Raw genomic sequence first — 12,033 nt, forward strand, 5'->3', positions numbered from 1 at the left:
CTTAATGCACTACGTTAATTAATTCTACAAACCTCCTACTCAGTTTCTCATCATCATCCAACAAGGCTGGATTCTGAGAGAGGCTTTCTTCGGGAGCAGAATGCTTCTGCTGTTTGTGCTCTATCCCTGCCTGCCACGTAGTGAAATAACAATGTACTGAAGGACTCCATAGCCTAGGCTGAGTCTTTGACTCAATCTACACCCATTTAACTACTCCACTGTGCAGCTGCTAAAATGCCAACTAGTCTGTGCCAAAGAATGTGCTTTTTTTGTTTTTTCCAATTGGTAACAATTCTGCACTCACTTAGAGGTTTGTGTTTCTTTTAGCTTCTTTCTTCCAAAATTTAATTTCTTAATAGAATTTAGTTTTCTAAACCCAGAGAATATAGGATATCTTGTTATGATTGGTTTGGTCCCCAAACAAAATTTGAAGGTTTTACCATGTGTGGGATGTCCAGTGGTATATTGAAGAGTCAAAGATTCTCAGAATCATTTGAGGATGCCAGCTGGAACTGATACTCTCTTAACAGGCACATGAAAAGCTGGGTGGACGGAAGACACCCAAATTTGTCCTCAACAAATTCCCTTCTAGGGAAACGGCATAAACTGCAGGTGGCAAAATAGTGTTTTGGGAAAGCTGAGTTAGAGTTTAGGTAATGGAAGGGGCCTCTTAACACAGGTGGAGTTCTGGTGTAGAACTACATTCAAGTCTTACGTATGTATGAATGTGCATTAATGAATCCCTGTAACTCTATATTACCAACAGCTTCAGCAGGCTATTCAGAGTCATACAGAGGAAATTTGTAAACAGATGATGCTACGTGAACAAATGTAATTTATCCCCATTTATACACATACCTGCCACAGAGGTGTGACAATTCGTTGCTAATTCTCAGAGCAGAACCAGAAATTTTACTCCCTTTTTCCAGACATCTCACAATCATGGGCTTCTGTAGCTTTCTAGGGGCCAGAGTAGCTTTGCCAGTTCCCTTAAACTGCTAACAGCATTAAAATAGACAAACAAAAAACCCCAATCCTTAGAATTATGACTATGCATGCAAGTTTACAGGTGGGAATGGGATGGGTTTGTTTGGTTTCTTTTTTGACATTTCAGATATACAAATTAATATACAGAGCAGAAAGCAGGGAGTTAGGTAGCTTCCTTAGGCACCTCAGATTTTCCAGCCTAAGATGATTATACCTCCATTATAACAACTTCAAGTAAATATAGGCAAGTTCTCACTTGATACTGAGCTGCTAAGGGAAAAGAACAAGCTGACGGAATGTTATTGCACTTTATGCTCAGAAGCAGACCAGTGTATATAAATGGATATACTTCTAAAATAAGGAATCACACATTTTGAACAGCAAGTCAGTTTCCCATTGTATACTCCTGATAACAAGGGAAAAACTTAAAAATATAGCTGTACGTGAAGAAGAATAAACCTGTGCTTAGGACACTTACACCAATTCCATTAAACTGAGGTTATTCTAAACAAGCTACTTAACACAGTGATTTGGGAAGGATAATTTTATGCATACTATCACCATTTATTTAAACAGTCATAAAGCAAATCATACAAAAATCATACAAAAAGCCAAAAACATTAGAATTCTTGTCACTTTCTTCCAGCAAATAACGTAGTGCAAATTAAAGGCTGAACAAATTTAACATCTTCTGTTCATTTCATAGTCCTTAATTTAAACAAAGCAGTTAATACGCATGGCTAATGAAATGCCCATTTACATGAGGAAATGGGAAAGGTTTTTATTCTGAAAGTGGAACGTGGGTAGTCTGAATGCTAAAATCTACAAAGCATCCTAAGGATGGGGCAGGAGCTGAAGGATGTCATCTTCATTTATTTTTTCTCTGGAGTTTCATGTTTTGCCCAGTCCTCAAAGCCACCAGCATAGTGTTGAACTCTGAAAGTATGCAGAAGATACATATCGTAAAGGACTCTCCTTTATCAAGGTACGTAAGAAAAGATGGGGAAGAAAAGCCACAGAAAAAAAAAGCGTAAAGAAATCATCTTAAATACACTTGTATGTTATACAATGAACCAGCCAGAAACGAGGGAAGTCAGACACTGCCTGCATCCAAACAGTATATTCCGTAAGTCATTTCTTCCAAATAATGCAATGCTGGAGATCAAACATCAAGCAAGTAGTAGCAGATGGATCAATGAAATAGTTTGCCAATGAACTCACTGTAGTGGGATGTTACATGATATTGTGCCTAATACTTCAGATGTCATGAAATAAAAGCACACAGGTCTTTAGTCTCTTGCAAACATACATCCTATATAGATCTGACATAATCCTGGGGAAAAAACAGTCTTGATTAAAAAAGAAACACCATGCAAACCAATATAGACTCCTTCAGTTAGGCAGTGTGAAAAACAGGTGGTAAAGGTTATTTTGCGCTTATTTAAACAAGAGCAAGAGCATATAATATTCATAAAACAAGAGCATGGTTCCATACTTTTGACTATAACTGGCAGGGATACTCCAGTTCTTGAATCGCTGTTCAGTAAAAACATGGGCAAACAACCAATTCTTGAAGTTTCACCTGCAGCCTTCAAGTCAGCGAGATGCCTTCTGTCGAGACCCTAACATTTCTACCAGCCAAATGCTACCCTTTCTTTCACTCTGTCAATCTTGTCTTTTTCACCAGTCCCTTCACTACTTTGTAAACAAGGCACTGCTTTACTGAAAGCAAAGCCATATTTTATCAGTGGTGAACTGTAGAGGTGGAACAGCAATTTCACAAAGGATATGGTATCATAAACTATCTAAGATTTTACTTCTACCAAAATAAGAACTATTCTACCTTTCCAGTCATCCTGCATGTGAAGATTAGTGTTTATGATGCTGTACAAGCAGCATCTCAGCAAGGACTAAGTGGAAAGTCCTTCCAACACCAATGTGGTCCTGCAGCACATGGAATCACCTTCAGCATAAAAGCAGAGTTGCTGGGGGTTGTTTTACAGGACATCTCAGTTTGCTGTAACACCAAGCATCATCTTTCAAGGTTCAGTGGGGACATGAGGAGGCACTTCTTTTTGGCAGTTCTCTACCTCTAAGATTAATCTCTTCATTCATGTCCCACATCAAAATTATTACTCACATGCATTGGAAACTGAGAGAGATTTCTACTTTACTTACTGGGAGAGGTTGTAGTAACTTCATCCTTATGCATGATTTCATGCTTACCTGCTGAAACCCAGGGACGCAGCAAAACTGAGTGCTTGTCTACTTCTTGTTCCTGCAAAGCAGGAGAAAACCACGTGGTCTGACTTGGCAGGCATCTTCTGATTGTACTGCTCCTTAAAGTCTGCTGGATTCATCTGCAGAGCTTCCACTAACTCATTCACTGGGAAATACAAAAATAAAACAATATAGAAAGTCTCATTTATTCTCTCTCTGTCCACCAGTAGACATACATTCTAATGTTTCAAATTCCTCTGGGAAGATCTCGGCTCCCCTGCTCAAGAAGGACGGGGATTTTCTAGACAGAGTCCAGTGGAGGGCCACAAGATGATTATAGGCCTGGACCACCTCCCTTATGAGGAAAGGCTGAGAGACCTGGGAGCGTTCAGCCTGGATAAGACTGAGAAGCGATCATATCAATGCTTATAAATATCTTAAGGGCAGGAGTCAAGTAGATGGGACCAGGCTCTTTTCAGTGGTGCCCATAACACAGGAAGTTCCATACAAACATGAGGAAAAACTTCCTAACTGTGAGGGTGACAGGGCACTGGCGCAGGCTGCCCAGAGCAGTTGTGGAGCCTGCTTCTCTGGAGAAAATCAAGACCCATCTGAACCCTCCTCCCTGTGCCACCTACTGTAGGGAACCTGCTTTAGTGAGAGTCGGACTAGATGATCTCCAGGTCTCTTCCAAACCCCGGGGTTCTGTGCTCACCAGCCGAACTGCACCAACAAACATTTCCAGGTAACAGTGCGAGTATCTTACGTGGTATGTTGACAGATGCCGGGATTTTCCCATCTCTCTCAATCTCCCACCTCTCTCGAACATCGATGTGGAGGACGTTGGCTTTCTTCAGGTCCTTGAGCTCCTGGTAGGACACGCTGCTCTCCCTCTCGGAGCAGAGGCTGGGGGAGGGGACATGCAGAGCCCTCGGCTCTGTAAGAGCAGCACAGCCCGTGAGCCCACGCCGAGCTCCCCCCGGCTACCGGCAGCAACAAATCGTGAAACACTCCCTCAGGCTCCGCACCTCGGGTGACCCCGGGCCCGGCCAGCCGCCCCCGCCGCCCCGGTCCCGGACCCCGCGTGCCGCGCCCTGCCTCACCGGGTGCCGCCCCCCGCCGCCCCCAGAGGCTGCTGCCCGCCGCCCGCAGAGCCAGCACCGCCCGGCACCGGCACCAGCCGCAGGCCGCCATCCGCCCGAAGATGGCGGCGACGCCGGCCCGCCCTGCCCTGCCCGCTCCCTGGGGCCCGCCCCGCCGGCGGCCACCGCTTTGGAGTGAAGGCATGAGGGACCCCTTCTCCTTCCGCGTGCCTTCGTACGTGTAGCGTGGTGCCCGTCCTCAGAGGCAGGCGTGCTGATCTTCCTCCTTCCTAAAAGAGGACTGTGTTCTGAGGGCTACAGTCTTCGCTAAAGAGAGTTTTCTTTCTCCAAACGAGAACAAAGTGTTTCTCAGAGCCGGAGAGTGTGACAGATCGAAGCTGGCACAAGAGCTGGTTCCCCAGCCGCCCTTCTGCCGCCTCCCATATGGCCCTGTGACGGGCATTCACAAACGTCTCTTTGGAGCAGTATAGCTATACGTGAGTTAAAGCTTTATGCGCTTTCCGTTTTTAACAGGATACAGGGGGATGGAATGTTTCCTCTTTCAAGTCCTGTTTTAAGTGTGTACTTCACCTGTTGTATAATAGCGACCCAACTTTCTCTCAGTGTGTTGCAGTTTGAACTGTAGGTACAATGGTGATGCATCAGAACGGTTTGCGCATGAAACACATATCCACATCAGGTTGTATTTGTATGAATTAGTCTGTATGGCTTTAATGTGACCCAGGATCACACACACACACACACACAGAACACACTGGCCTGTGTGCAGAAGCTGGAACAACCCAGAAGCTGGCTTTTGCAGGGCTCAGTTTGAAGTCAGAGCGGGTCAAGGCAGGCACAGTCCCATGGTTACTGAAGGGATGGGAGAGGAAACAGCAGTAGCCCACCCAATGCTCTGTGCTGTGGTACATGAACCACCATTTCTAATAACTCTTTTCCATCTTTTCTTCAGAAGTGGCGTATTTATTGTCCTCTCACCTTCATGGTGCTGCCATTAGCACACACCCACCAAACTTACCCACCTTCCCACACTCCTTAGCACCATAATCCTGCTTCACTGTGTGCTCTTGGCTTTCCCTCTCTGCTTTCTCTTTACTTTTCTCTCTGGCTCTGATGGCAGGTGCTGTTCACGTTTCATCCTTCCTCACCCTTGGCTTTTCATTTTCCCTCACTATGTGACGTCTATGACAAGTCTTCCTACCGCACAGCTGTAACTTACCCCTGTTTACCCTGGGATAGGCATAAAGCCTTCTGACCTCACTGCACAGAACTCAGTCTGTGCTTCTCTAACCGTCCCCTCAGCCTGTGTGCTAACACAGCCGCTGCAGGTTCTCCGTCCTTGTTTTCGAAGAGCCGCACAGCACACCCCTTCCCCCGGTGTCTCTAGAGCCCCATTCCCCGCACGCTGCCCGCCCCAGTCCGGCTCCTGTCCCGCTCACCCAGCGCCGGGCCCGGCCCCTCTGGCGCAGGAGGCGGCCGGGCCGGGCCCGGGGGCGGGCCGCGCCGGGCGGAGCGGAGCGGAGCGGCGGGGCCGTGGCTGCGGCCCAGCTTCCTCCGCCGCTTCCTGCCGTTGTCGTGCCTGCGCGCCCGCCGCTCGGTGAGTGCGGGCCGCGGGGTGGCGGGGAGGCCGCCGGCCGAGTTCAGGAGGGCCGTGCCCGCGAGTGGCTCTTCCTGCCGAGCGGGTGGCGCGGGGCCACGGCGCGGCCGCGGGTGCGGACCAGGGCCGGCCGGGACCGATCCGCTCCGCCATGGCGGCGGCCGGCGCCGAGACCGCGGCCTGGGGGGAGGAACGCGGCCCGGGGTGGGAAAATCGCGGCCCGGGGGTCGGGGCGTCGGGTCTGCGCCGCGGGGCCGTGCCGAGGGCGGCCGGGCGGAGATCCCCGCTCCCGGGGTTCCGGGCTGCGCTGCCCGGCGCCGCTCTCATGTGGCGACGGAGCGCGGCTGGTGTGGGCTCGTGGTGCCTCGCCAGCTGCCAGCTGCTGGTGTCCGCCAGCCGTCAGCGGCCCGAACGCGCTGAGCGTGCAGCGAGGTGAAAATAGCAGCATCGGGCCGTCCTGCCGACCTGCGGCGAGCTCCTCGGCGAGATGCCTGCTCGGTGAGAGGGAACCAGCCGCCGCGCAGTTGGTTGGGCTTAAGCATAAGCTGCGGTCACTTCGCATTAGGCGAGTGAGCGGGCGTGCTCCGCAAACGCGGCTGTGACACAGCGCTGCGGTCGCGTATCGCGATGCCGTCAGGCGGGCTGTGCGCGGCACTGACAGCGCGGCATATGCCGGCCCGGGGGTGGCCGGGAGCCGCCGGTGCGTACCGCCCCGAGCCGGGCCGGGCCGCCTGGGCCGAGGCACGGGGCGGTGGGTGTTCGGGGCCGGGCGGCAGCCTGGCCGTGCTCTTCATTCGTCGAGGTTGTGGGGCTGCAGACTCGTAGCAGCGGCTCTGTGGAGCATATTTGGGTTCGTATTTCGATTTTTTTGATGCGTGGATGTTCGCAGAACTTCAGTCCTTTGTTGTCTGTAGGCTTTACTTCAGGACATCACCCTGTTCTTGCTGCGGGAGTGTTGCCACTCGAACAGGATGTGTGTGTGGCTGCATATTAAGCACAGGAGCACGAGCATAAACGTGAGCAAAGTAGGAGCGGATGGCATTCACTTCAGGTGTACTGTGGCATGTTGTCTGTAGGTGCAAGTGAATTCTGTTAGGCAGACCTTTAGTACATGAAGACTCAGGCTTAAACATTTCTCCGTCCCCATTTTCTAGCATTTTAAATGGAAGTGCAGTAGTGGCACGCACACACACCAGCCTGGTGCAGAGCATGCCTTGTAAAACTGCTCTGCAGCATACTACTGTTGTAAATGCTTTGTCAGATTTCTTCATGAAATATTGAAGAACGTGCGCTCTGTAGTTTTGTTTCTGCCTGATTCGCAGGAATGCAGCTGGCATCTCACGGTTCTGCCGTGGTACATCAAGGACAAGTCGTTCTACTTCAGGTGTGTTAGCAAAACAAACTGGGGCAATTTGTATGTAGGAGGGAAGTAGAGTGAAATGCTTTGCTCTACGCAGTGAGACTTTGACTTTCAAAGAGCTCAGACTAGTTCTTCGTAGCCCTTTATGCTGTCTGTTCTACCACGTCAATTAGCTCACTCCCACAACTTCCAAAGTAGATGGAAAGCTTTGCGTGGTCTTCATCTCTGTGGGACCTGTTCCAGCTCAGCCCTTTAGGTGAGGAGGCTGCACGGCTCCGTGACACCAAGGCCTCTCAGCTTGCAGCGTGGGCTTAAGTCTGCTCTCTCAGGCAGTGTACTACAGCCACGATTCCTTTCTATGATGTGACTTCTAAAAAAATTACTCTTTAAATTTTTTTAGGACTCCACAGGCGTTTCATCTCACTTCACCCTTTATTGGTATTGCCCTTCATTTCTTCTTTATGACATCGTGAACCACTTTTTGTGCCTTTTGTCTCACGGCTGTGCCATGATGCCGTGAGCTCCCTGCTGGTCCTCGGGCTGTTTCGGCTGTTACTCCTCATGTGTTTGTGAGACGGCACTGCTCATGTTGCTGCTCACACCACGTGGCTGCTGGGGCTGTCAGTGCTGCCAGCACACTGTTGCTTCACAGGGGAAGTTCTCTCTGGCAGGCCAGCATAATGACTTAGAAGCTGTGGCTCTTGCTATGATATTTATGTACTTTTATTTCTCAGTACTATTCATGGATCTGTAGGAAAATCCATGTTAGGCCCTGAACGTGTCAGCCCAGATGCTTTTCCCTCTTGGTGTGTTCATTATGAGGCTGGATATTGGCAGGAATCCCTGAATTTTTTTTTTCTGTCACACACTAGCAAAACTTTTGGTATAAAGTGCTAGCAAACATATGTCATCAAAGAACTGTTCCTTTTACCCACTCAGTCCCTTTATTTACTTGAGTCATAAACCCAGTTTTGGGCTCTTTCTGTTCCTGTTCCAGAGCACATCTCATTTCTCTCCATCATTAGAAGCAGGTTTTTTGTTTGTGGCAGTTAGGTTTCAGTGACGCATATGTGGAGTATTGTGTAGGAGGCAGACATGAACATTGACAGACTATGTTTGGCATGGACAGCTGATTAGAAAAGATCAGTAAAAATAAGAAATGCTATGGGATTTTCACTCTCTCTTGGGAAGTTGTATCCAGTGGTCAGAAGGCTCTGTCTATCTGATGTGCAAAAAGTACATCTGTGTCTCACTCTGTGAGGACTGCAATCTGGTGTCAGGACTGGCATTTGAGCTCCAGTGATGGTGTAGGATGTGTGATGTGCCTTTGGGCTAGGAATCTGGGAGATGACACTTTGAGAATTTCAGATGACGTTTTCCAGGGGAAGAAGTGTTGCTGCCACTACCAGTCAGCAGTTCTGGTCCTATTACTGCTCCAGCAGGCAGCGAGGGCTCGTTTGCTGCGAAGGTTTTGGTGGCTGTCAGAACGCACGGCGTCCTGGCGGCTGATTGATGGCACTGCCCAGTTGCTGACCGTGATGGATGCGGTTCTCGCTGCGATTGGGTGACATTTGATCTAGCAGTGAGTGAGCCAAAATGCCACAGGTAATGCTCTGAACAGACATCCAAAATAGATCAACTTGTAGCTTGCATCAAAACATGTCGCAAATCTGCTCGCAGGGAATGTGGAATTACTGTCCTGGACAAGTCAGTCATTTTACAGTTACAAGGAAGCTTGTAAAGTGCCATTGCAAATGTGCTACAGAGCAGCTTGACCTTTTGGCTTAATCTGCACATCTTTCCTGATCAGCGGCCGTGTGCTTTGGTGATAGGCTGCTGCTGGCAACTGTGCAATGCTGTTGAGAGTCACGAAAGCCCTCTGCTGTTTTTGGGAACACTATATTTAGTGCCTTTCCAGTCTGATACGGTGCTTTTTTGTGTTAGCAACATGAAATGATATAATTTTAATTGGTAAGTTTGAATACAAATGGTGAAGCAGTTGGCATTTAGGATACGTGAGATGAATTGAGGTAAACACGTTTGTACCAGCTCATCTGAATTCAGGTGCTCACTGTTGCGGTAGTTCACTGTACTGGTTTCACAGTTAATGGCCAGTTCTTCTGGGAGAGCCTTTTCCATATCCAAAATCGTACCTGGAAACCATCTGGAGACTCTTGGTTATCTTAGGTAAGCTGATGGTTATTAAGTCATTTTTATCTTACCGTTTGCATTCCAGTAATGCAAGTGTTATTCTCCCAGGTAATCATGAAATAGGAGAAATGTTGTGATAGGCGTTATACAGATAAGAACACATAAATACAGCACTTGCCTGGAGGAGCTGGCACACTAATTGTAAGGTGGGAAAAGACGTGGATCTTGACAGATGGAATGGAACATCGGTATGGGAGCCGGCAGTGTGGCAGGCTATTGCTGACTTGCTGGCGTGCTTCGGTTTCTTACAAATGCCATAGTGAAGGTACAGCATAACAAAACACACTACGAATGCAACGAGTGAGTTACAGGAGTTGTGGGAGGAGTTGCTGCTAAGTATGGTGTGCAAGGTAAGATGGGAGTAAGTTTTAAGGAATATCAACAATGAAGTTTGTATCTCCACCTCTGTTACATAAAGATCTTGTGGAGAGGAGTGACTTGTTTGTTTATTTTTTCCCAAAAGAGAGGTGAAACACTAGCCTGATAGCCTCTATTGCTCCTAGCTCTACTGAGTTTCAGTAAAACATAACGTTTAAAAAATAAATTTTATTTTAGGAATTATATCCAACTCTTTGAAGTTCCTAAATATATACTTCATTGAAAGGGCTATGTTAAATATAGACTATTTCAGGCATACCTTACATTAAAAATAATCTAGGCATACCTGAGTTTAAGTCAACAAATGTAGCACTGTTACCTTCTGTTACTTGTTGGCACTTTATCAAATCTGAAGCTTTTAAAATTAGGCAGGCAGTTTGTTCTGCTGCTTTTGAAGTGTTTTGATCTTTCTAGAAAGGTGGAAATTAGCAGTTAGAGAGAGAAGCTTTTGATCTTCATCAGTAGGCAGACTGCCATTACGAGTCATTTTAAAAGTAAAAAGTAAACCAAGAATAGCAAGCAATGATGATTACACTTCAAACTCTTGTATGCTGAGCTCAAAGAGTCTGAACAAGTTTGGCAAGAACTTGTTCCTAGGTTTGTATGGAAGGATTATTTAAATGGAAGAGATTTGACTCTTTCTGTATTTATTTTTTATTTTCCCATGAAACTGAATTATTTCTATGTACGGAGGCTGGGTTGGAAAGAGACAAATCATGTGGATATTGCCAAGATTTTAATCCTTGGTGTATCTAGTTCATTTTGTGTTTACTTCCCCTCTACCTGCCTGTCTTGAATAGATTGTGCCTGTGATCAAGAGAAACATAGACAGTTTCTTTCTTGCTTTCTTCTAAGCTCTATTTTACGTTTTTTTTTAGGGGTTCTGTTTTTGTTCAAGGTTTTCACTCCTATTAATTATCTGTCTTTTGTTTCACATACACGGAAACATTTCTGAGGAATAATTTCTGAAGCACCTTACAATTCTTTTATCTCTCAACTAAATATAATAATCAGATCCTTGCATAATCGCTTTGGTCTGAAGTTGTTGGTAGTGATTTAAATTGTTACATTCAGTTTTTTTCTTGTAATGTCTTTAGTCCCCAGATGTGCTGGAAGAGGTCAGGCAGTGCTGTGTACGTCCTGTGCTGCTTGCATGTCAGACACTTGCTGCATGGCTCCCTTTTCTTACCTCTTCGTCCCACTCCTGTGCTTTTCAGAAATCAGACGCAAGCCCTGTGTGGCCAAGTCCTGATATTCTGTGGCTTTTCCAAGAGCTCCAGAGTCAGTAAACATTGCCTGATGGATGCCTCTCTGTGTGTGCTTGTGAGAACTGACTAATCTTGTTCCCTTTTGTTCTGCCTGCTCTTACTCAATGAAGGCAGAAGAGTCTCGAGGTTGGTTGGTGGATTGCCAAAATGTGCATTGTCAGTGCTTGGGTATTATGTCAGCATTCGTTTCTGATGCTGCATTGATTATATTCTGTTAGAAGTGCCTCCTTTCCAATTATTCTAGGTTTGATGCTCTTCCTTCCCCACATGTCCCGGAAGACCTGCTGAGAGCGGGTTCTGGCACTGGGCTGCTCCTGTCCTGCTCCATATGGTGTCCTCTGCCATGTTGGCCACAAGGGTTCAGAGGTGGAAGAGACGTGCTTGCATTTCAGCTAGTCAGGTGCATAACTGTTCTTTCATGAAGATATCTGGGGTTGAAGTGGACCAGTGTGAGCATGACCGTCATTTGAGTGAAATCTGTGGTTTGGGCAGTCTGAGGTAATCAGTCCAAACGGTTAAAAGAAATTCTCATGCTGAAACGAAGCAGTGGATCATTACATCAATGTTGAATAACCTAAACTCAATTGTGTTCCTTTAGGGAGGACGTTCTGTTGTCTTCACTATTGACTCTTTACATAGTGTAGTGTAAAATCATCAGTTTTCTGGCAGCAGCTCTATCATTCTTACTGTCTGATGAGCATCACAATGAACCTTGTGCTTGGTTAAGCCACAGTGCAACAAGTGATGGTGTGCAGTTTCACGTGAAGCTTGTTTGAATATTATGGAATGATAGAATCACCAAGGTTGGAAAACACCTGCAGAATCGCCCAGTCCAGCCATTCACCCATCAGCAATGGTTCTCACTAAACCATGTCCCTCAACACAACGTCCAGACGTTCCTTGAATGTG

At 47.0% G+C, this 12,033-nt stretch overlaps 2 protein-coding genes across 16 annotated transcripts in view; one reads left to right on the forward strand and one right to left on the reverse strand.

Annotated features, from left to right (window-relative positions):
• Nucleotides 1–1,530: 1,530 nt before the first annotated feature.
• LOC421792 (uncharacterized) lies at nucleotides 1,531–4,439 on the reverse strand. The gene is made up of 4 exons (NM_001006411.2): nucleotides 4,311–4,439; nucleotides 3,974–4,144; nucleotides 3,214–3,373; nucleotides 1,531–1,923 (listed from the first exon to the last, which is right to left on the reverse strand). The coding sequence occupies exons 1-4, from the start codon at nucleotides 4,399–4,401 to the stop codon at nucleotides 1,860–1,862; spliced, it is 486 nt and encodes a 161-aa protein (NP_001006411.1). The 5' UTR covers nucleotides 4,402–4,439; the 3' UTR covers nucleotides 1,531–1,859.
• USP45 (ubiquitin specific peptidase 45) overlaps nucleotides 3,753–12,033 on the forward strand; it is a 54,380-nt gene continuing 46,099 nt past the window's right edge. For 2 of the 15 annotated variants that reach the window (XM_046938884.1, XM_040697162.2), the window contains exons 1-2: nucleotides 5,825–5,907; nucleotides 11,369–11,524. The gene's annotated coding sequence lies outside the window, so the exon portion shown is untranslated. Of the gene's footprint in view, nucleotides 3,953–4,403; nucleotides 4,787–5,824; nucleotides 6,406–6,631; nucleotides 6,758–7,532; nucleotides 9,455–11,368; nucleotides 11,525–12,033 lie in introns of those variants that run through there. The other 13 variants (XM_040697161.2, XM_040697164.2, XM_046938888.1 and 10 more) reach the window with 8 other exon arrangements.

The sequence above is a fragment of the Gallus gallus genome, chromosome 3 (assembly GCF_016699485.2).
Source record: "Gallus gallus isolate bGalGal1 chromosome 3, bGalGal1.mat.broiler.GRCg7b, whole genome shotgun sequence".
Lineage (NCBI taxonomy): Eukaryota > Metazoa > Chordata > Aves > Galliformes > Phasianidae > Gallus > Gallus gallus.